A 25,320-nucleotide genomic window follows, 5' to 3' on the forward strand; every position below is an offset into this window, starting at 1 on the left:
GGGGCAACCACACTCCTCTCCTAACATCACTGTGAAGGTCTAGAGGTGTATCTTTCTCTTTCCTATCTGCACCGAACAAGCTTTTTATTTGTTTGCTTTTACTACATGTACTGATAAAGGATGCCTTCTAGAGCACTGCCTTCCATAGCAGTTTCGGTCTTAAACTGGTGGGGTGGTACCTTCTCAGGGGAGTTCCTTTTACTCCCAAGGAAGAGATATGCTAAATTTTTGTATTCTGGTAACTTCTGCCTACTTAGTAACTTTCCTACTTCGTAGTTTACTTGATATTGCTTGCTTGAGAAAAAAAATTAAGAAATATACAGAAAAGATGGGGCACCTGGCAGGCTCAGTCAGTAGAACATGTGACTCTTGATCTCAGGGTCATGAGTTCAAGTCCCATTGTTGAACATAGAGCTTACTCAATTAAAAAAAAAAAAAAAAAAAAAAAAAAAAAGAGAAAAAAATACAGAAAAGAGACAGGCGGTCTACAGAAAAATTCCCTGGTGATCACTTATTTAAAAAGACACAGAAACATGGCATACCTATTTCCACCCATATTCCCTTGTGCCCACCCATTCATGTCAGAGGAGGCCTGGTAGGCTGGATTAGCCTGAGACTGCTGCATCATGGGGCTCTGGGTATGTGCCATTCTGGGTGACATCAGAGGGCTCTGGGGTGTTGTGGCCCCAGTAAAGCCTGGATCAGGTTGCTGACTTATTCCTTAAAAAACAAAACAGAAATCCAAAGGAGACTGTTAGTTTTATCGTAGAGATTAGGGGGAAGAAAAGAGAACATTCAAATTACATACACATAGAAAATTACTTTCAAATACCTGATCATGTGCTGGTTAACCACATACATTTAAAAAAGGTTCCAAACTGGGATAAAAAGCATGAAGAAAAAAATTTCCAAATGTTGATTCTCTAAGGTAGTTACCTTGTCTAGAGATAGAGAAAATACTGTTCCTTCCCCTTATTCCCTCTCTAAATCAAGAATTGGTCAAACATGTGTATTTCTCTTTTACCTGAAACAGTCTTCAAATTTTTATGTATCACTACAATTGGACTGTTTAAACTTTAAATCAGATTGAAGTTCAGCTATATAGGAAAAGTTAACACATTTGAATACTTTTTTTATTGAATCAAGTCATTCTACAAGGAGATCCATGCATTTTTAAAAATAAGTAACTGCATCACAAAGGATTCTGTCTGTAAAGGGCTCTGCGGTATTTCAGTGCTATCTAAGATGAGCAAGAATACATAGAAAAATTCAATGTAAGCTTCTTGTTCAGTTTAGAAGCAAATGGCATTTACACTAAAAGGAGAGAAGGAACTTTTAGAACACTTTCTGAAGTCATCAAAAAGGAAACAGGAAAGGAGCTTAGAAACAAAGGCGGCAACTTAGAAACTTTCAAGGAGGACGTAAAGGAAAATGCGTTTTTTGCCTAGATGTGTATAATGTACATAGTTAATTAATGCTTAGGTTAGCTGAGAAAGAAAAGTTTATGATCACACAGAAAAACCCGCACATTATTTGGTTCTTTAAAGAAACAGGAGACATGAATTTAAGCACTACAGAGGCTTGATAGTTATTTGTAGATAACTCTGGCAAAAGACAGGGAAAATCATTTGGAATATTAATGTTAATGTAAGCACTTAACTTTTATCAATAATTCAACTATTAATTGAACATGACATGCACACAAATATGAATATTTATGACATTACACATCTGTCTCTTAAGACTGACGCTGAACAACAAATCAATATGAAGAAAACAAAGGGCCTTCCACTGGGGCTTCTATATAACACTTCTCAGGAATTATCTATTCATTGAAGATTTGGTATCATCTTTTTTTTCAAAAATTGGAGAATGTGTAATGCTTGAATTTTTGTAGGTCTTTCAACATTTTGTATGTATTTATTGATTTGTTTGAGTCAGACTCAGAGGTCTTAAAAAATAAATATATACATATGCACCCGTGTTTACAGACACTGACAGAAACACACACATCCACGCACACTCACACACACTTACTTCGGTCACTCTTAAAGTAAGACCTGCACTCAGAGAAAAGGTGGTACCTGAGCGGGGAGACTGGAAGGCACTGTGCTGGACCTGGGGACTCCTGACAGGCCCCAGCTGTCCTCCCAGGTTGCCTATCACTCCCTGGGTAGCCAGACTCATCTGGGAGCCATGCAAAGAGCTGTGAGAGAGGAGCTGAGACCCAAGAGCAGGGGACACTGGGGAGAAAGGGCTGGTGAAAGGTGGTGGGGATGTAAGTCCAGTACCGTAGTTTGGAGGAAATGGAAACTGCTGTGCATTTGCCTGGGGGATCCGGGGGTTGCTCAGAGTTGCTGGTAAACCACCAGGAGCCACCATGCTCGATGTCATGTTCAGCCCTTGTCCTCTCATCATCAGTGTTCGCTGCTGAACTTGCTGTTGCTGATGCATTTGTCTCTGTCGAAGATGCTGGTTCAGGATTTCCCTTTGTCTTTGGGCCAGCATCTGTGCATTAATAGGTGCCTAAAATGGGGGTGAAGTGGGGAATGCACGGAGGGGAACATTGGGGGAAGACACAGATTGAGAAACAAACTGTATATTAGAAATAAGACAACAAATGGTACTGTCGCATGCAAAATCATTTGGGAAATAAAATTACACGGAAAGAACATTTTATTTTTTATTTTAGAGAGAGACAGAGAGAGAGAAGGAGTGCAAGTTGGGGAGAAGGGGGGAGAGAGAATCCTGAGCAGGTTCCAAGTGCAGCGCAGAGCCCAAGATGGGGCTCGATCTCACAAACCCTGAGATCATGACCTGAGTCAAAATCAAGAGTTGGACGCTCAACCGAACGAGCCACCCAGACGCCATGTGGAGAGAACATTTTAGAGTCGAACAGTAGGTGGGTGAGAATGTGGGCTTCTAAGTTCTACAGAGATGATGATTTTTCTGAAACCTTGCAATGACTGACATGGGTAACTTCAATGTTACTATGGATTAACTTGGAACTCACTGTGAGAGAACACAGTTAACTAAAGGACCTCATAATAATACCAGTCCTAGCTGTAAGATGAATGTCACAGAAACCTTGAAGATGGCATTCAAATCTAAAGGGAAACCAGATCATTTGTGCTGAAATGTGGTTTGAAGTGCTTCAGAAAAGGCTGAACAGAGGCAGGGAGGGAGTGTAGGGAGAGCGAGGGTGATAGGAACATGCAAGGAGGCCAGGGCAGACTGAAGAGGAAAAGACAGATGGATGCAGGGAAGGATGTCAGTGCCTGCCACCCAGAAGAGGTAAAAGGCTGTTTATGGGGTCCTAGCAGTACAGAGTCAATCCTCATTACTCCTGGATTCCGTATTTGTGAACTTACCTACTTGCTAAAATTTATTTGTAACCCCCAACTCTATATTCACAGCACTGTCAACATCTATGGACATGTGCAAAAGAATTTGAGATGCCCAAGGTGCACATTATTCCCACCTAAGCTGAAACAAGGTGACAATCTGCCTTCTTGTTTCAGCTCTCATACTGTAAGCGTCCTTTTTGTGGACTATTTAGTTCCACGTTTTTCACCCTGGTGTGCTTTTCCCAGGTGATTTTGCTCTTGACGGTGGTTCCTAAGAGTAGTGCTAAAGAGCTGTCTGGTGTTCGTAAATGCAAGAGGCTGCGATGTACCTTATGGAGAAGGCACGTGTGGGGTGAGCTTCATTCAGTCAAGAGTCACAGCGCTGGTGTCTCTGAGTTCAAGGTAACAAATCGACAATATCTATTAAATAAGATTTCTTCAAATTGAAGCACATGTGAAACAAGGTTATGTACTGATAGACTGATGACCATGCTGGCACCAGAGGCTGGCAGGACCCTAACCCTGTATGTCTCCTGGGAGCAATGGTTCACTAGTCGCTAATTCAGTGTTTGCTGTAACTTCATAGAACACAACACAAGTGAATGACAAGAACTGACTGTACCTGGCAGTAAAAATGGAACTACAAAAGTGACAGGCTAGATGGACATCTGAATGACCTAACAGATCCATGGTGCTGATCTGGGTCATATGACCTTGTAAGTAACTTTGCCTGGGATACTGACAAGGAAGAAATGACAGAGAAACTCAACATCCCATGAAATCTGACTGCTGGTCTGCTCCTTACCTGTGTTGGTACTCCAGGCCTCAGGGTCAAGTTCACATTTGAAACATTGCTGATTTGATTCATAAGTGGCTGGCGATTCTAAATGCAACAGACAGAAGAATCAATGCATTTTTTACACAGTATATTTTAAATCATCTCTCTTGAGAAATCGCCCTCCCCAGTGTAACATCTGTATGCGTTAGATGCTGAAACCACATGGTTTGCAGCTGAATTCTTTTACAAAGCTAATTATCAGTGAGGTTTCGCATTGCTTATAACTGAGAAAACGTTGTGGACTGTTTACAGAAATCTGTCTAGGCTTGTTTCCCAAGAACACATTTTCTTGAGCTAACTAGGCACTCAGAAGGCAGCACTGCTCTGCCACCACTCAGCTAACAGTGACGATTTCTGTCACGAGACAGGACTGAGGAAAGGAGCTACTGTTGTCCTGAGTGCTCACACTGAGCTAGAAACCACCTTTAACTCATATGCACGTTGCCCTGCACCATACAGCAGCCCCGTTTTATAGACAGGAAAACTGAGGCTCAGAGAGCTCAAGGCTAGACCGTTAGCTCTAGACCTCAAGGCCAGACCGTTGTCCTGCTGGGCAACAGGACAGCTCCCCTGTGCTAGAGTGGAGTTAGTGGACGAGACAGAAGGGAAATCAGTAAGTAGAACAGAGCACGAGCTGTAGGGTCATCTTGGAAGGGACGGGATGAGCTTTCGGCCCTCCCCGAGGACACGACTGTTACGCCGCCCTCTCGCCTCAAGCTGCCCACGCCCCCGCGCCCTGGCCGCCTCTCCAGACGCCCACGAAGAGCACACCTGCTGTGCCTGGAGGCGATGCTGCAGCTGGAGTCGCAGCTGGTTTGGCTGGTTCTGCACCAGGCCTGTGGGCCTGAGGCCGGGTCTGGGCTGCATGCGGAGTGTGGCGTAGCTGGGCCGCTGTCCCATGGTATGGAAGTTCGGATCCTGCATGGGGTTATAGCTTCCCTGGGCCATCTGGGCCTGAGATGCATACTGCTGTGGGAAAACCGGGGTCTTCTGCTCCAGCATGATGTTGGATTCCTGACTGGAGAACTGTTCCGGATCGACTGCTTGGCTCTGAAGAGACAGCCCCAGATAACAAACAAATGAATACAACCGCTCTAAACAGCAGAGTCGATACAAGGTGATTTTCTCTCACTGTCATATACTTGAAGCTTTTCACACTGTACTTACTGTACAAAGGTACCTAGCGCGACTCCACTTTTCTTCCTAGAAAATATCTTTGTTCAACGGGTGCACTTATGTGAGGAGAGAAGCAGGGTCAGGCCTGACCCCCATCAACCCTTCTTCCAAGGGAAGGAGAACTAGGCCAGGACTATGGGACACTGCCTCCTCACTTCCCCATCAGAGACTGACCCGGACTGTAAAATGGAAATGTCCGCTGGAAGCGTTAAGTCTTTTCACTGATTCTTCATACTTGAAGCAATCATTTTAGTCAGACGACCACCCTGGTACCTCACTGGGGTCGGCAGTGTTGGGGCACCGTTCCCATTTTGCAGATGAAAAAAGTGAGATCTGGAGACATGGAGGAAGTTGCGATAAGCCTTTCTGGCTGGTTCAGTAGTGGGTTCCAATCCAGTCTGTGATTTAGCACCTGAGCTCCTCAGCAGTGCGACACACTGCCTTTATTTAACTGCCTTCTGTGCTGCCGGAACTTCCTACAGTTTGCCACCATCTTATGAGCTACTGGACACATTTGCTGTGTTTGTCGTTCTTGACTTCTTATGGTTACCTGATCTATCTGGGTCAGAATGAAGCAGGTATAGAAAATCTACAACTTCTCCAAGGGGGAACACCTCACCCCCAAGTGGCCCTAGGTGTCTGTGTTTAGGGTGGAAACTCATACTTGCTAATTCTATTCTCCTCTCCCTTCTACTTCTAGGGGTAATTGCTACAACCCTTCTGATATAAGGAGGGAAGGACTCAAGAGCAAAAATGTCTCTTAAGGCTTTCTCTAACATGGTCACGTCCCAGGCCTTCCTCCAACCAGTCTACCCAAGTTAGAGCAGGGGCCTGGTGCTGGCCATGATCCTTGGCTCACGTCAGCGCGGTCCTGAGGTCCACCCACGAGACCCTGGCCCACTGCCCTCTCCAGCACAGTTTTAAGTGTGTGGATGGAGCCTCCCCAGGGGACACCATTGATGACTGAATTACTGAACTCATTATTGAATTGAATAACTACACTCACGAAACTATCTTAGAACTTTAAATACCTGCCCATCTTCAACAGAGAAGAAATGAAATAATTTCCACTTTTTAAAGAAGACACACAACTCTCATGTGCACAAATAAAGTCTATTTGTACTCTCCATCTCCCAAATCCACCGAAAAATGTTTCAGTTTAATAGGATGACATTATACTGACAATGGACTTGATGAGACAAAACAGAATACAAATGAATGAAAAAATGAAGGGGACTAAAAATATTAAATGATAAAAGGACACCAGTTTTGATAAAAACGATGCTACAAACAATCCCAATAACCACATTTAAAAAAAAAATGTCACTTGGACAAAACTCGAGAACAATACTGAGTGCTGACTTCTAGCTACCACTTAAAGCAAAAGCAAACTAGCCACACAGGAAATATTTAAATTCCATTCTCCTTTCTCGATTTATTTCACATTATATCATGTAGCCTCTCGAGTCATTTCTTCCCATTCTGCTGTTCTTGATATGAATCGACAAGTCTTAACTCCCACTTCTGTCTGCTGAACTGTGGGAATTATGACAGTATGATTTCTAAGCTTTAGAGAAGCCTCCAATGACTTTGCATCACCTTTCTGACATCCTCCTGACACGTCATGTGTCTAAGAGTATACTGGACGCTGGAAGCTACTGTTTAGCAGTAAGAAATAAAGATGATGAGAAAAGAGGAAGACAGTACTGAGACTGTGATAGCTTTTGGTTAGATTCTGTTTAGATTTGTTGTTCCTCTTTATAAAGTAAACCAGGATGCCTGCTTCCTTGCCTGCTTCCCACAAATTTAGCTGGGTAGCCAGACACAGAAAATACTGTTACCACATTCGAGATTATGTTTAGGCTGTTTATTATATTATTGCTATAAAGTAGCAATACTTTAAAGTAGAGAATTGCTTTAACAAACTATCAGAAGGAGGAAGCTTAAGAAGCACTTTCTTGTATTCCCATTTACGTTTAAATATCCCCCCAAATTATTATGGGCTCAACCTACACAAAGGTCAAAATGGTTAATGAGCTCTAGCTACCTCTAAAATGACTTCTGCTAGCTTGTGTGCGAAGTATTCTTTTAGCACACTGGCTTCTTCTCACCAGCCCACAAATGTAAAGATGAATATGATCATCCTGGATGCCAACTGGGTTTTTAGCTGAAAGGGTTCTAGGTCATTGGGGCGGCAGTGTTTTGTTCTAGACTTCTCTGTTCTCTGCTCCTTGTGTGTCCCTCTACGTCATTAGGTGAGCTGGCCTTGACTTTCTGCCTTTCAGCTCAATAGCCTAAATTTATGAAAGCTCATTTTCAGTGTTCTCCATCCTTGGGCAAACATTTACGTGGGGGTAACAAGGAGGGCAAGAAAGAAAACAGAGCCAGCTTGTTAGGAGGTAAAGAAGTGCCCTAAGAAGCAGACCGCAGAGCATCTGTGAACCAAAGAAAACGGATGAGTCCGTGCCCTTGAGAGAGCTCAGCAACACCCCCCCCACCCCCCCCACCCCCCCTTCAGCCTGTGCGCACCTGGCTGACCAGTTCGGGTATTCCGAGGGCTCGGTCAATCTCCTCCAGGCCATCGAAATTCCGCAAGGCTAAATAGAGCTGGTCCAGGAGAGCGCCTTCATCACTGGGCGACTCTGCTGCAGGATGTGGGCACAGCAGGTCGTCCGGAGAGCTGCCGAATGGCTGCCTGTGAAGACACAAACTTCACCGTGGGCCCCTGGAAAAGCCAGCTGGTCAGAGAACGCTTTCTTCCCTTAGGGACGAAAGGTGACCAAAATCAACCACTGACTTCCAGGTCTGTGTAATACAACGCTCTACCAGCCAGAACAGAACAAAATGACAAGTCACAGTGACAGACACACTCTACTCAGTGCCAATCGAGGCATCTAGTGTATGGTTTTCGTTTTGCCTGCCCCCACTTTAAAGCTGGCAAAGCTGAGGCTCAGAGGGGTTAACCCACGTGTCGGGGAGATCGCACAAGCAGACACTGCCAAGCCGTGATTCCTACACAGACGCGCGTGCTGCCAGGGCCCTCCTGATCGTTGCATTTCCACAAATCTACACGGATTTCTCAAGCATATGTATGTATTCACTTTGCCCTGAAGTAATCAAAGGATTTTTCTGAACTTTGGTATGAAAGACAAATTTCATTTAAACAGTCTTATTTCATAAGTGGCTGTGATGACTCACCTGGGAGAGACTAGAGACCTATAAGAAGAAAAGCTGCATTAAGTTTTTTGAATTCAGCTGTCGCTAGACTAACTCTGGTCGGCCTAATAGGAAACTTCTTAGTCATGCATAAGCAGGCCTTGCAAACATATTCATTAAGGCCCCCAGGAAGTGCGGCTCTTGGCCTTTCTGAGTCAACAAAAGTAGATCATGAATGTGCACATTATACATTATTATAAAAGGTCATAGGTGATATAATTGTAACACTAAACTCCAAACTCATGGTACATAAAACTAAAATTTAAATTAAACGACAAGTTGTTCGTGGTGGGGGTTTGAAAAGTTTCTGAGTTACTTCAGTATCGAAAGGGAAAATGATACTTGTATTTTGCCAAAATGGTCTAATTAGTACTCTTAGAGTTACCATATGATGTTTTGGAGAAAAGAAAAGTTTACAAGTAAGTAAGTTCATTCTTAAGCAAGTGTGAATAGATCCATCAAGGGATGAAGTTATTTATCTAACCCAATTTAATATGCCATGTTTTCTAAAGACAGCTTGGCATGCCACTTTGGCCTAGGATCCTGAAATGCTGACTATGAAAGCCAACAATTGATTTCCAACATTTATAATCAGTGCATTAAAGAACAATTTATACTCTCCATTTATCCCCAGTAACTTGTAATGGAAATCACCTAATTGAATGCGCCCTTCATGACACTGCTCACCTGCCCTTCCTGGCTCTAAGCCTGCATCCCCGAGCCTCCCTTGCCGCGGGCTACTACCACAGGCCGAGCGCGTGCGCTGTGCGGCCACCCGGTTCCACTCAAATGGTCCTGCCTTGCTAAAGGTAGCTAACGCTCTGAGACTCGTGCTCTGGTTTTTGGGGGGCCTTTTCTAACCTGCCTCTTCTCATCATTGCCTTGCTCCTCAGTAAGACATCGTTTCCTGGAAAAGTCTCCCTACTGCCCTTCCTGCTTCTCTGGCATCCATGCTCTCCCGGAATTTAAGTTTTTAAACACAAATGCGATCAGATCAGTCTGCTGCTCCTACACTTAAGGAGTGGGAGGAAGGTGCAGTGTAGAAAAGCAGCAACAAGGAGGAGAAAAACAATAGAACCGCATTATCACAGAAGCAAAGAGAGGAGGAAATTCTGCAGAGGAGTGACCAACATTTGGATGTGGTAAGTTTCATGAAAAGAGGTCGAGTCAGCCAAGAGTGGATGTTGTGTGTTTACCAAATCACTTATACCTGGGACCTCATTCCCCAAAGATGGTAGCTAGTTAAATGCATTAAAGTATTTTCTTGGTCTGCCTTATTCCCTAATTTCAACTTCTGTTTCTTCGGAAGCTTCATTCCCACACCAAACACGACCTCCCCACCCAGACCCCTCTAGATCCCCACTGCTGACAGGCTAAGGTGAAATCTACTCTCTTAAATCTAGGAAGGCTGCCGGGTTCCGCCTGAACCCACACCCCCCAGTCTTGCACTGGACTGAAACCCAGCGTCAAAAGGAAAGGGAGGAACGGTCACCCTCTGCAAGACAACTCCACCGTAGGAAAGATACATCCAAAGCTTAAATTAAAAAAACAATTTCCAACATAATAAAAGAACCCATTTTTGTTACATGCTTTTCTTAATTAAAAAAAAACAAACCTCAAAGCAATACATAACACAGACTGAAACGTCCAACAGTACCTCCAGCTTTCCTACTTTGGTCAGGGCTCTTCCTTGTCAGCTCAGGCTGAGGACTCTCAAAATAATTCCCTGCTTATAGCCTCTCTCCTGTTCTCCTCAGACAATGCTGTTAGGTTCCTTTTCCAAAACAAACTTTGCTGGGATGACTCAAAAATTCTTATTTTAGCTCTCCAGGAAAATGTCTAAGTCCCTGGACAGGTGGTGGTGGTGGAATTTAAGGACGCACACACTTTGGTAAAGCCTAGTCTCTACAAACTCAATGTCCACAATTTCCCCGTGAGCCCCAGCCACCCTGGGCAATTGATCCTTTTCCAAAAGATGCCATCTATGCCGCTATAAGGCCAACACTTGTCATTCCATGCTTCGTCCTTTCTTTTCACTTAAAATCGATATTGGTATTGATGTTAAAATATCAACTTTAGACTGTACCAAGTGAGGAGATCTTAAGTCTCTTTGTTGGCCCAGTTCTTGAAACTGTATAGGCTCAGTAAGTTTCCAGTTGATGAAAATAAAGGGCTCCTGATCTAGCCAGGATATCGTATCTTATAATCAGAAAGATACATTGCATTGTGGTTGATATGATAAATTTGGGTATACCATGAGTTATATCACTTCCCTTAGAGATGTAATAATATGATTGGCTTATGGAAAAAATACCAATCCAGACTTCCAATCCCAACTTTATAAATGTCCACCAACACAATGAAGAACTTATTCTCCTGCATTTTGGGCAATTACAAATAGAGTCACAATCTAGACAAGACAAGGACGAAATTCAGAGGAATAAAGGAAAGAACACACGCAGGCCATGGGCTGATGCGAAATGATTAAGTAACAAACTAGCAGAAGATAAAGCTATCATCAAAAGAAACCTCATTTCTTGAAACGTACACTTTATGAACTACCAAAAAACAGTAAGGATGAAGACAAAATGGGGAATAAGGGCGCCTGGGTGGCTCAGTAGGTTGAGCGTCCAACTCCTGATTTTGGCTTAGATCCTGGGATTCAGCCTGGTACTGGGCTCATGCTGATAGCACAGAGCCTGCTTGGGATTCTCTCTCTCCCTCCCTCTCTGCCCCTCCTCCGCCCATGCATGCACACACAATCTCTCTCTCAGAATAAACATTTTTTTTTTTTTAAAGGGGAATAAGGTCAATTCTGAACTCTTGTTTGAGAAACCATGACCATTATCATCACTTTTCACGTTATTTTCAAAATTCTGCAGAAAAGTAGCAGCTACTACATAAGAAATAGACAACAAAAGAAACTTTATTTAGATGCATTTCAAACAAAAGAAAACCAAATTAACTCAGATTTTGAACTTAATGTGAAAGCAAGTTTTTCATGGAGGGCAGCTACTGTATTTGAAGAGAAAGCCACTTTTATAAATCCAACAGAAATCTTCAAAAAATCCTTTGTAAGTTTGGGGCTATATTTTATTTTAGTTATTTTGATAAATATATCAAAGCATATTTGATAAGTATGTCAATATATCTGCACTGACAGCACAGAGCTGTCACTCGATCCCACAAACTGTGAGATCATGACCTAAGCCGAAATCAGGAGTTGGATGTTCAACTGACTGAGCCACCCAGGGAGCCCTGGCTATATTTTAAACATCTTTTTTACATATGACATCGAGGAAAATAAGACACAATGGAACTACAGAAAATGCAAGTTCAACTATAAATAAATAAGAGAATTATGTTTGAGATTTAAGGGCTAACCTATAGTCTTCTGGAAATGTGTACTTAAACTAATGCTGGGTTCATAAAACATTAAAAACTTACCCCTAAGTAGGCAGTAAAACTATAAAATGTTAATGATGATACTTAGGGGAGTTAAAAAAAAGGGGGGGGGATGATAAAGCACTGTTTTTCTTTTCAAAAGAGAGACATAGTCAAAACCTTTGTTATCCATCACTTCTGAATTTCTATGACAATAAGATTACCATAAAGTTGGCCATAAATTTCTTCCAAACTGAATTATTTAAAAGATGGGGGGTAAGTGGCTGGAAAAGCTGAAATGACTTTAGAAGTGATGAACACATTCTATTTTGTCCACACAGCTCTCATACAAAGAAAACTGACACAGCGTAACCAGAGCAACGGCAATACAGGGGTGGTGCCCAGACCCAGAAACCTGCACAGCAAACCGAACATGCTTACATGGTGACTGGGCTCCGTACAAACTCCGGAATTCTTCCATTTTTGTTTTAACAGAATGTTCATCTGTTTGGGCAACAGGGAAAATCCTAACTTTGCGCCTCATATTCTCTAGAAACTAATCTTTGACATTTCACCCCAAAACAACTATCAGATGCTGCATTTAACTACCGTACTACATTTCTATCATGTGCAAGTCTCCATGGAAATGGGTGGCTCTTTAACATATCAGATAAACATATTTAGAAACAGCTTAACACTCACGGACTCCATCAAATTAGACTCAAAGAACTGGAAGGACCCCGAAAAAGTACTGCTTCCAAGTTATTACTACAGTGGCTATTTGTGCGATGTCCTACTCCCAACAGACCCGGTGATGGAAGCTGCACGCTGCCTTGGTGGCTGGTCCGGTGAGAGCCACAGTGACTGCACGCGGTTCTTGCTGTCATCCTTCTCCTGCCTCATTTCTGCTCAGAGTGCAGGGGGAGGGCCAGAGATGCAGGCATCTTCTGGGTCTCTTTCAAAATGCAGAGCCCTGGGCCCCACCCAGACCCGCCCGTTAAGGAGACCCCAGACGTGATTCAGAGGCACCGCAGGCTTAAAAAAATACTAGTTTCTTCCCATGATGAAAGGAATACAGCTGGTAAGCGAGCCTCCTCCTTTATGTCCTCAAGACGGTTAGTAAGCACTTTCCCTGGTGTTTTGTTTCAGTGAAATAACTAGCCCTCGACTTTTTCTCAGATGTCTTATTGCTGGGATCTTACTCATCTTCTGATACTTCGGGGTTTTTTTTTTTTTGTTTTTAAACTTCACTGAATCTTCTGAATCCTTTACTCTCCTTTAAGATAAGGGAAGGGAAACAGACAGGTATCATACCACGCCTCTGAGCTGTGCAAGGCCCACTATGATAAAAGCGTTACATCTCAGTAGGACTCACTCTGAAACCTGTAGTTTTAAAAAAACAAATAAGAAACTTTGAAAATGTACTCAACTCTTATGAAATTTCAAAAACCTTGCTGACTTTCATTATCTGTGAATTAGATAAGAATATTACATAACTTTAAACCAGAATAATCTAGGACAATAAACCAGGACAAAACACTCGGTCTGCAGTAGGGTCCTCATGGAGCCTTCAACCCCAGCTCTTTACATGTGGGCCTCAAGGGCGAATTGCTACAGCTTGTTTTCCAACAAGTTTACTTTCTGGAAAACACCGAGCACACCCTTTCAGTTCCCACACCGCCTTCTGGCTTAGGCTCCCATCTCTCTGCCTGGGGAGCTGCTTTGTTCACCCAACCAGCCAAGCAGGACCATCACTTAGGCCTCAAGTCTGCTTGCAGTTAGCGCACTGCTAAAAACGAGATTATGCAGACGACATAACTGTGACCTTGGTTTTGCAGGGAATAACGGAACTCTCAAAGAGGCAAACACAAAACAAAAACCACCTATGAGCTAAACCTTGAGCATCCCAAGCTACTGGTGATAGGTGTGTTTTTATCCACAGAGCAGTTACAAGAGCTGGGGCTCTGGGCCAAAGCAAAATAAAAGCACTAACTTGAGGCTGCTGGACTGAACTGAGGGAATGCGGAATGGACCCCCCACCTCTGGCAGAGAGCACTGCAAATTTGCTTTTTTAAGAGAAGTTTTTTAAGAGAAGTCAATTTCGACTCCAGATGTTTCACCAACCAAGATCAACTTAAGAACTCCCAATGCAAGATTACCAAAATACTCAGGGAAACAGGCCATCATGAGGGAGAGTCAATACTGGAGTTAGACCTCTATGAAACCTAGTTATCAGAATTATCAGATAAAGAAATTCAGAAAATAACGATGAATGTAATGCTTAAAGATATAAAGATGGAATCACGAAAATAAGCAAATAATGAGACTGAAAAGTAGACCTGGCAAATAAAACTTTTAGAAATAAAACATGTAACTGGATTACACATAGATGAAGAAGGAATTAATGAACTGGATAATAAATTAATTATCCTGATGTACTGAGAGACAAGGAGATAGAAAATACATGGATTAAGAACTATGGAGGGTAGGGGGCACCTGGGTGGCTCAGTTAGCTAAGCGTCCAACTTTAGCTCAGGTCATGATCTTGCTGAGTTTGTGAGTTCGGGCCCTGCACCGGGCTCTGTGCTGACAGCTCAGAGCCTGGGGCCTGCTTCGGACTCTGTCTCCCTCTCTCTCTGCCCTTCCCCTGCTCACACTCTGTCTCTTTCTTTCTCTCAAAAATAAATATGTATATATATAAAAAAAATGGAGGGTAGAATTAAAAAAAAAATCCAGCGCAGAAAGAGAAAGTGTAATATGTCTAACCAGAATCTCAGAAGGAAAGAATAAAGAAAATGGAAAGGGACAGCACAAGAGATAATAACATGAAAAACATGAATCTACGGGGTAAAAACAAGTAAAACATGCCAAATACCAAGCAGTATAAATAAATCCACACCCGGACACACTGTAGTGAAAGTGCAACACATACAGTAAATACAAAGGATATTTCAAAAGCAACAAGAGAAAAGATCACCTACAAAGAAACAAAATTTGACATAATCAGAGGCAAAAAAAACTTAAAACAAGATCACATACCATTTCCTTTTCCAAAAACCTTTTTTAATGGCTTAATGAAAAAGTCTGAATTCTTCAGAGCGTGGTATTTAAGACGTTCTTTTTCTTTTTTCTTTCTTTCCAATTTGTATTTAAATTTAAATGTCAGTTAACATATAGTGTAGTACTGGTTTCAGGAGAATTCCGTGTTTCATCACTTATGCATGTAACACCCAATGCTCAGCCCAACAAGTGCCCTCCTTAATGTCCATCACCCATTTAACCCATCTCTCCACCCACCTCCTCTCCAGCAACTGTCAGTTTGTTCTCTATCACTAACCGTCTGTTATGGTTTGTTTCCTTATCTCTTCCAACCCCCCCTTCCCAAATGTTCATCTGTTTTTGTTTCTTAGGTATTTAAAACCTTCTATAAATCTATTCAATTACTAATCTACTCTTCCTGCCAAATCTTCCCATACTGTCTTTACTGTATATTTTTTAAGTGGTAATATGTGTGTAACAGAAAACTAGACTATTCCCCGTTACCCTAAACATACCATGTTGTTTCTGTAACACCCAGGCCCTGATTATGCTGCTTTTACCCACTGGACTGGCTTCCTGCCATCTCTACCTCCTGAATTACACCTTTCCTTCAGGACTCTGAAGCCTTCCCCAGTCACCCCAGTTGGATGATCTCTTGTAATTTGTTTGATTTCTCTTATACCATTTATAGTACAGTACATACTACCTTATAGTTATTAATGTACATCTTTTATTTTCCAACTAAATTATAACTTTTTAAAGGTATGCCCTAGAAGTAACTGATTTCTGGATTTCTCCCTCCCCTACCCCCTCACGTCCTGTCCAACAACTGACGATTATAGTCTGAATATGTGAAAACTGGTCAGGACCAACTATTTAGAAGGAAAAGATTAATTTCTGGCAGAGGTCTAAAATAAGTTACCGGGGTGCCTGGGTGGTTCAGTCAGGTAAGTGCCCAACTCTTGATTTCGCTCAGGTCATGATCTCATGGCCGGTGGGATCGAGCCCTGAGTCGGGCTGTGCTGACAGCACAGAGCCTGCTTAGGATTCTCTCCCTCCTCTCTCTGCCCTTCCCCCGCTCATGTGAGTGCAGATGTGCCTGCTCTCTCAAAATAAATAGACATTTAAAAATAAAATAACTTCCAGAACTCATGAACCACTGTTCTCTTGGAGCTCCTGGGTACTCAGGACTCACCTGTTTTGGCTGGCGAAAGATGCCTGGTCTATAGGCAGGATGCTTTCAGGCCATGGGGCAGTCTGATTTGGGGGAGCTTGTTGTTGGCTATACTGCGGTCCCCCCATATTCATCTCTAATTCAGATGGCCCTAAAGAGAGAAGACAAAAATCAAAAAACTTTATAACCTGTAATCAAGAAAGTGCCTATTTCTGCTATGTAATATATAGAGAAATATCTGGTTTATGGAAAATGAAACAGACAGATGTGGGTGCCTGGCTGGCTCAGTTGAAAGAGCATGTGACTCTTGATCTCAAGGTCATGAGTTTGAGTCCCAAGTTGGGTGCAGGGATTACTTAAATAAATAAATAAATAAGTAAACTTAAAAAAAAAAAAAAAGACAGATGTAATAATATTTAGGTGAAAATAGTAAGACCAAATTTAACAAAGGCAATAAACTTCAAGGCTTTTCACTCACTTTAGGGAACATATAGAGTGGCAGTTCTAAACTCTTGCAAAGAGAACCTTTTATATTCTTCAAGAAACAAGCTTTAGTTTATGTGGGTTATATCTGATTGACACTGTATGGGAAATTAACACTGGAAAGTAGAAAAAACAATTATTCCTTCATTTAAAAATCATTATAATAAATCCACTATATGTTAATATAAACAAGAGGTTTTTTTTTTCTTTTTTCTTTTTTTATTTTATTTTTTTATTTATTTTTGGGACAGAGAGAGACAGAGCATGAACGGGGGAGGGGCAGAGAGGGAGGGAGACACAGAATCGGAAACAGGCTCCAGGCTCCGAGCCATCAGCCCAGAGCCTGACGCGGGGCTCGAACTCACGGACCGCGAGATCGTGACCTGGCTGAAGTCGGACGCTTAACCGACTGCGCCACCCAGGCGCCCTTTTTTCTTTTTTAAATAGGCTTCACACCCAGTGTGGAGCCCAGCCCAGGGCCTGAACTCAATGACTGTGAGATCAAGACCTGAGCTGAGATCATGAGTTGGACACTTAACCAACTGAGCCACCCAGGTGCCCTGTAAACCAGATCTTTTAATGAAAAATGAAAAAAAACCCTTTTACTGGTATTGTTAACATTAAAATTTTTTTATTTTTAATTTTATTTTTGAGAGAGAGAGAGAGAGAGAGTGAGCGAGCGAGCACGCATGAGTGGGGGAAGGGCAGAGAGAGAGGGAAACACAGAATCCGAAGCAGGCTCCAAGGCTCTGAGCTGTCAGTACAGAGCCTGACAAGGGGCTCGAAGTCACAAACTGTGAGATCATGACCTGAGCTGAAGTTGGACGCTTAACTGACTGAGCCACCAAGGCGCCCCTTGTTTTACATCGTGAGGACGACTTTAATGTCCAGATTGACAGAGGAGAGTCAGAGCGTCCTATGTGCTCCCACATTCCACCACACAGCATGTAACTATGAGAGAGGGGAGAATGAAGAGGGCCGGTAGGGTCTCAGCATTATTATGGGAACAGTTTAGTCTTGTGGACCTCCTGAAAGGCTTGGGGTCCTGGATCATACTTTCAAGAAGTGCTAGATCACTTGTTCTTGAACTTTCATTCATTGTAATTCAGTTAGCTCTTCTAGAAGAGAGGGGGTAGAACAGAAAGAAGGCTCAGGCAGGTCAGATGTGCCCTTTCTTAGTTCTTTTTAGAGGTTTAAAGCTAACGGATGACATGAGATTTTTAATGATTTTATTGTTGTCATGTGTAGACCAGTCTTCCATTACAAGAGACAACTTTCCGTGGAGTTCATGGCTTTCTGAATTTATTAAAAATCAAAGAAATTCAGTTACACAATAAAGCTCAAAGGCCAGGTGAGGTGCCCTTCAATAAAGAAACATGGAGAAAAAATTAAATTTCTGGATATGAGGGATTTATTAATTATCGTGTGTGTGTGTGTGTGTGTGTTTAACTTTTCAAGTAATCTCTATACCCAACATGGCGCTTGTGACCCTAAGAGTCACATGCTCTAGTAACTAAGCCAGCCAGGTGCCCCTTAATTATGATATTTAAACGAATGAATCAATACATTAAAAACTTCCCAGCTGAATTCTGCATGAAAATCTGGTCATTTTCAGCATTTTTCTATAAAAGCCTTTCATAAATTATATGAATTTATGTTTGGAAACCACTCATCAATTTGAAGTACATTCTCTGTAGAAAGGCTATCTGAATGTCACCTCTCAGAAACAATAAGCCAATATGTGCTGAGCAATTACATAACTGGGTAAGAAAGCGGATGCCAGAGGTAGGATGAGAATTCTGTGTTGTCTTGTCAAAACAATCCTGGTACCTTTCCGTTAATGATTTAGCTCTTACTCATTGTGCAATATTCTAAGTATATGAAAAAGTACATAAACATGAATTTATCCGAATTATGCTAATGTGCAAGATTTAGAAGAAGCTTAATATGTCAATGATTAAGAAAATAATCTCAAGTATGAGTTGTACAGACCATTATTTTTTTTTTCAGGTAACAGCTTTACTGAGACCTAATTCACATGCCATACAATTCACCCGTTTAAAGTATATGATTTAGTGGGTTTCAGTATATCTGCAGAGTTGTACAACCATTACGACAATCAGGTTTAGAACATTTTCATTCTCCTAAAACAAACCCGCGACCATTAGGAGTCACTCCCCAGTTCCCCCAGACCCCCAGTTCTAGGCAACCACTTACCTACTTTCTTTCCCTACAGATTTGTCTATTCTTGGCATTTCATATAAATGGTGTCATATAATGTATTAGACTATTAATTTTAATAACATGAGAACTGTATCCGAAGAGAATTTTAGTGATCCTCACGTTTTGTGAGATGTCCTAGAAGACCTCGTACCTTCAGTGAGGACCCTGGAAAGTCTGGGTTAATAGCCTAGGATGGTGTCCTAAGAATCTGCATCTTAATGTCCTGCGAGCATTCTGATGATCACCCAGAGTCAGGAACCACTGCTGTAACGCTGAGATGCTCCTTACGACCATCATGTATGTAACACTGGCAGTGTGGCACTCTGATTCACTCCCCACGAAAGTTGAAATTAGAGAATTTAATACAAATAAAGCACCACAGAGGTAGTTACTTCTCTGATGTAACTGGGAAACCTTTGAGACTCTAGGATTCTATACAGAGTCCTAGCAAAATCCCACTTACGACAGCTTGACATGGGGGGAATCACCTGCAAATGAGGAGCATGTCTGCAAAGAACTTTTGGAGCGGTTCGTCTCTTCTAAGAAAGCACAGAAATGAAAAGTACAGAGCACTAGAACTACCTTACCTATATTCATGACCTGAGACTGAAGCATCTGTCTTTGGCCAGGTTGGCTGTTGGGTCTCATGGGGATGCTGGCTGTTGGGTTCCGAATCATACCTCCTTGGATTGGCCGGTTCAGGGCACCGGTGGTAGCAGCACAGGTGACTCTCACAGCAGAACTCTGTGGGGCCCACTCCCCAGATGGCATAGTGGGCCGGGAAGCATTACTACCAATCATTCCTGCAGGCAAGCCAAAGGAAACTGAGATGGAGTAACTGAAACCACAGTCAGCATGTATGAGCACTAGACGATCTTACTCTGTGTAAGACCATCACTCTGTCTACACAGCCCAATAGTTAATGCCTTCATTGGGACAGACGTGGACCCTTGGCTAAGCAGCAAGAATTGGCAGTTTCTACAGTTTTTCAGAGCACGGACTTGCCACTCTCTATAGTTCGGAAAAGCTGTTAAAATTGTTCCCATATGTACTTAGAAACAGGTGCTGTGGCGTGTGGAGAACCCCAACTTCCTTCCTCAGGAAGTGAATCACATTAGCTGATCTACACGTCAGTGCTTTACTTTCCAAAAGGGAGGTGAGGCTAAGAGAAACAAGGTTTAAACTCATAGTCAATACTCTTATTATAAATCCAAATCACAGAATATCCCGTGAAGCCAACGTCAGATTTTTAAATCCTCAAATCCCTTCCAGGGTACTCTGATTTGTTACGCTTCAAAATTGACCAAGGTAGCCTCTAAACCATTGAGAAATTACACGATCTTCCTACCACGGTTTTTTACAACCAAGGCAAGGGAACTCCTACTTATGGGGGACTTCAGTATACCTGGACCACCACATTCCTGATTATATAGATCTAGAAGGGGTTAGGGCACATTGGTAAAGATCCCTTTACACCAGAGATATTAAGTTATTTGGGCCACACACAACAAGAAGAGCACAATATTCCACGTAGGCTCAAGTGTTTGCTCTCTCTCTGGCCTGCCCCTGGGATGTGGACAATGGCCAAATATTTGCTAAGACTTGATATTCTAAAGGGGATAAACTCCAAGTGAGAACCCTTCGTTTTGAAATGCTGAACGACCGATATATAGAAGTTCTGCTTTCAAATAGATGGCTTGCTTTCATTTACTTTCATTGTGATAACTAAAAAGAGGGTATATTTAAGAAATGGAGAAAACATGTATTATGGGTGGTTTCTCACTGGTGAAATGGGAATGTGCTACATTAGGATGATTAAGAATAAAGGGTAATTAAATAGACTGAAAAGCTTAGAACAATATTATAGTAATATATATTTAAAAAACCATTTGAACATTACATTTGAAGTACACAAATGTACTATGGGAGAATAGGCATTTTATTTCTCCAAAAATCGATTACCTAAATAATATAGCAAGATTATATGAAGTCTAGAAAGCAGAAGGAAAAATCACCTATAAGTCAACAATATTAATGCAATCATAATAACTGGGGTCAAAGTCTCTTTCGGTCTCTTTGTTTTTGGAAATGAAGCAGAGGCACTATAGGACCCTCACAGTCTAGATCGCCAGGCTGCCCCGATTTGAAAATAGGTGTGTCCTTAAATTTCTTCTTCAGATTCCTGCAAGAACTCAGATCTTCCTGTGTTCTGCTAACAAGGAGGCATTTTTAAGAAGTCATTGGCTCCTTTTCTGTTATAGAATGTTGCATAAATATTTTATTTATATAACTCAATACTTTGCCTTAAAATATAAAATTACTATGGCACCATTTCTGTGAATATATAGATTAGTGAAGTAGTCAGGGCCTGGAGCAATAGTTGTTGAAGGAATAAACTATTTTAATATAGCCCAGCACACGTTTCTCCACGAACCGCTTGCTCATCAACAACCGAAAATAAATAAATCCAGCTTTTCCCCTTAAAATTGAGCTCTAATTTCAATTAGCTGTCTAAAATGGCGATGTGTATACAGAGATGACAGACTAAGCTAAAAGAAAAAAAAAAAAACAACCACCACCACAACAAAGGACGAAACACCCACAAATAGAAATTCTTTTTATACTAGCTACTTCTTTCAATGCCTTTGTCTTGAGCACTTCATCTTGACAAAGAAAGAAAGCTGTAAATTGTGAGCAGTTGTTCACTGGAACACTCAGCGTCCTGCTACTGTGTCCGTGGTAAATAGGTACAGGGTACAGGACAAGGTGGTGATGGCAGTCAGTGCTGCTAAGATGGTTTCTAGCCTGAAGGAGACGGGAGTTTAGGAACATGGTAGCGGCTGGGACAGCGGTGACCACTTAGGAAACGCGCTTGGGCAACCTGGCAGACACGCTAAGTTGCAGCAGGTCAAGGTCCAAACCAGAGCACAGGCAGTCATGTATCTTTGAAAAGGGAGCCCTGGATCAGGTGCGAAAGGCCAGGCACACTACCATTTAAACTTCTTTATTTTTAATGAATAGTTTTCTGAAAAACGGTATCACTTATAGGTATGAAACGTTGCCCGAACTTTAAACTTGCATTCTGAAATTCTTCAAAAACAAGTCATCAATTAAGAGGGAGGCTTGGGATTATCAACAGATTACATGAGATGCCAGCGACTCATCAAATCCTCTTACGCGTACCTCTATGATGTCTAGGACTGTAAACTGGAATAGAAGAAATTAGCCTAGGCTATAGGTTAGTGATCAGAAACCCTATGAAAGTAATGATCACAGAATAAAACAGTAAGCTTACTGGAATGCTTTCCAATGCTTCACATGCCAGTCTCACAGTGAAAATTTGCAGAATTTTCTTACGTTCAAATATTACTTTCTAACATAAAAAATTCCATTTGAGAAATTCGACTAGTTTGATGTGGCTGAATCATTACGAAATTAAATAACTCACCAATAAAGTAACAGTGCATTTGAGCCCTTACCTGTGCTACTGTTCCCTAAATTTCCTTGGTTTCCTATCATCCCTTGATTACCCATCATTCCTGGCTGAGGTATCACTGAGTAGGGACTATTGTTTCTGATTGGTGGGAAAGGTCCAGCACCAGTTGGGCTTTGCAATGTGATGTCAAGTGGTAAGTTCTGGTTTGGCAATAACCTGCCCAGTTGCCCTGGTCGTGGGTTATTAAAAGCTAAGGAGAAAACACATGAAAATTGAAGGTTAATATAGGATAATGGAAAATAAAAAGTAACAGAAGCAGTAGGGAAAATGCTGTCTGTAAAATATCAAAGCTCTGCACCTCAAGGACCAAAGGCCTACATCAAAGACAAACTCACAGACAAAAACCCATATGTAGTGCCAAAGCGTGGACTCATAATTTAGTCAACAAGTCTCCAACTTAACTCTCAACAGTCTTGCAAAAAGAGAGAAAAAAGGTGTCTATTACTTATCATATACTTCCTCCCCAATACTAATTTCTAACATTCAATCGTATTTGCTGAGCAGACCGCTCGTATGGTCTCGTCCCTGTGTTACGTCATTCGAATTTAGGAGTATTGTTCTGTCACAGCTATGAAGCTATAAACATGTCCTGCACACAATCCCAAACCTAGACACGTGTGCTCTGGACACATCATTTTCTTAACTGGACTTGCCTAGGAGTAGAACTAGCTTACAAGTATGTATTCACATTGCAAGTTAAATCTTGTAAGTGTGAACTCTGCTACCTGAAGTCAGTATTAAAGCTTTACGGCCCTGTCTAATCTTCTAAATACAGCTTCTTTAAATTCTGGACCTGTTTAGATTTGAAACGATTCTTACAGTTGACCAACAAGAACCCACGGTGCAGTGTGCACTATACAATCACACAACCAATAGTTTGATAAGAACATTATTAAATTTTACAAGTATACAGATACTGTAAATGACAGTTTATTACTACTTGATTAAACGATATCAAGTATTTCCACTGAATTACATAAGCATAGTACGAAACAGAACATTCAAAATAAAGAAATAAGTTCTTAACAATTAATAACAGAAATAAAATATTTAGAAGAATTAGGGCTTGGAATGGAAATTATGTACATGCTTAATCATGACTCCCTCAGGTTTTGCTATTCAGTTACCAGCCAATAATCTGATTTCCAGTAGGAGGTACAAATAGAGGAGAAACCATGAGTTCCCATGCTGCCCTTCATTAATGCCTCTGGTTAATGAGCATAAACTCTGTAGTATGCTTCTTACTCCCTTCCCAACTCTTTGACTTTGTGATCTCCCATGGTCCCTAACTACTTTCCATTCCTCACAAAACAGACAGGTTTGAGAGATAACAAGCAAAAACGATTTTGTTTTACCCCTTTTGGAATAATCAAGAATCACTTGAGAAAAGGTCCACTAATTAAAGATTATTTTGTGATTTGGTTGGTGGTTGCCATTTCTGGTTTGGGAATAAATGTTGAACAATGAATCCGATTGTACTTGACGAGGGAAAAACCATTCTGTTCCCCAAGTTAACACTGAAGAGGTCATCTATCTTTCTATAAATTATATCTCTTTGTAAGGGAAAGATATTTTTTCCCATTCAAACTGTTGGACTTTAGGTAACTACTGAGTTTGTAAATTAAGTGATCATGGTGAAGAAATAATTCATCTTAAACTCACAAAAATCTAAAATAAAATGTATTTTATCAAATAGTCTACGGTCTTCAAGCTTTGTATCAATTAGCCAACTTAAAATGCACTTAGAAAACGTTTATGGTAAAGTTCCATTTAAAGTGATATTTATAGGATGATTCTTAAGAGATAGCCCATTCATGTATGATGATTAAATAGTAAGAATTTTTAATAGCATATCACTCCTAAAAAGTCAGCATAACTCTCTAATTTTCTGTATTTCCAGTATCTAGTCATATCTAGACATATATAAAGTCTATTTTAAGCTCCATTTCTGAAGGCAGTAGCTAAAATAAAGGGAAATATGACAATCATCTAAAGAACTTTATCTATGTAGGTCAGCCTCCCTCTGTGTTGATTCAATTAACCATAAGAGAATGCTGGAAAGCCATGTTCACTAGAATCCATTTTGAATAGTGTTTTGAAGAACCAGGACAGTAGATGGTGCTATTTGACCACAAAAACATCGAAGTGACTAAGCTGTTTGTATCAGATTTTAATAATCACTGTTTCTAATGGTGATTATATGGGAATTTCTTGGCATAACCATCAATATCTCATACTCACTGCTCTGTGAAATTCGCAATGCTGTTTTCTGGGCTCCAACAGGTGTAACAGGACTGTTTTCAGCTGTGAGTTGCATGAGGTCATTGATGATGGCTTGCTTGTCAACTGATCCAGCAGGGGCGCCGGGCCTCGTGTCTGGGAAAAGCTGTGGTAATTGACTATTCTGCAAATCATCCAAAATCTCTTCCAGGTTGTCCAGCTCACTGCCAGGCTGCAGTTAACAAACAGGAGAGTTTATCCAGTCCTACTAGAGAGTGGGCACCACGGGCGCATCTGCAATTGCAGACCTAACTGGCATACGGCACGGCCACGGCCAAACAAAACATGCTGATGCACGCACATCCCTCAGGCCTAACAAGTTCATCGATCATCTTTTAAAAAATTAAATTGACGAAGGCCAAATAACTTAATCTCTTAGTCCTCAACCTCCTCATCTAGAAAAAGGGAGGTGACTGAATTAGAAAGCTCCCTTCCAGCACTGTGTTTCATTGGCAATTTATAAATTCCCCTTTATTTTATGCTGATAATTCAATTAATCACGAGTATGCAGATTTCTAATTAACTCTGAGTGTGCTATAACTTACAGTCCAGGTCTAGGTTTTGTGGTTAACTCTGCCTAGGAAATCACAACAACAAAAAACTGCTATAAAATGTGATCTAAACTTACAGTAAATCAGTATTTTGTAAATGGTCACTTCCTTTT

At 41.4% G+C, this 25,320-nt stretch overlaps 1 protein-coding gene across 9 annotated transcripts in view; it reads right to left on the bottom strand.

Annotated features, from left to right (window-relative positions):
• Positions 1–25,320, bottom strand: part of NCOA2 (nuclear receptor coactivator 2) — a 289,097-nt gene that overhangs the window by 12,765 nt on the left and 251,012 nt on the right. For 8 of the 9 annotated variants that reach the window (XM_042924346.1, XM_042924354.1, XM_042924345.1 and 5 more), the window contains 9 exons: positions 24,618–24,828; positions 22,360–22,566; positions 19,468–19,683; positions 16,196–16,325; positions 7,891–8,056; positions 4,957–5,235; positions 4,153–4,230; positions 2,292–2,526; positions 543–720 (listed from right to left, as the gene is read on the bottom strand). In XM_042924346.1, coding sequence (XP_042780280.1) covers positions 543–720; positions 2,292–2,526; positions 4,153–4,230; positions 4,957–5,235; positions 7,891–8,056; positions 16,196–16,325; positions 19,468–19,683; positions 22,360–22,566; positions 24,618–24,828 — 1,700 coding nt within the window. The remainder of the gene's footprint in view (positions 1–542; positions 721–2,291; positions 2,527–4,152; positions 4,231–4,956; positions 5,236–7,890; positions 8,057–16,195; positions 16,326–19,467; positions 19,684–22,359; positions 22,567–24,617; positions 24,829–25,320) is intronic. The other variant, XM_042924353.1, reaches the window with a different exon arrangement.

Source organism: Panthera leo, chromosome F2 (assembly GCF_018350215.1).
Source record: "Panthera leo isolate Ple1 chromosome F2, P.leo_Ple1_pat1.1, whole genome shotgun sequence".
Taxonomy (NCBI): Eukaryota; Metazoa; Chordata; class Mammalia; order Carnivora; family Felidae; genus Panthera; species Panthera leo.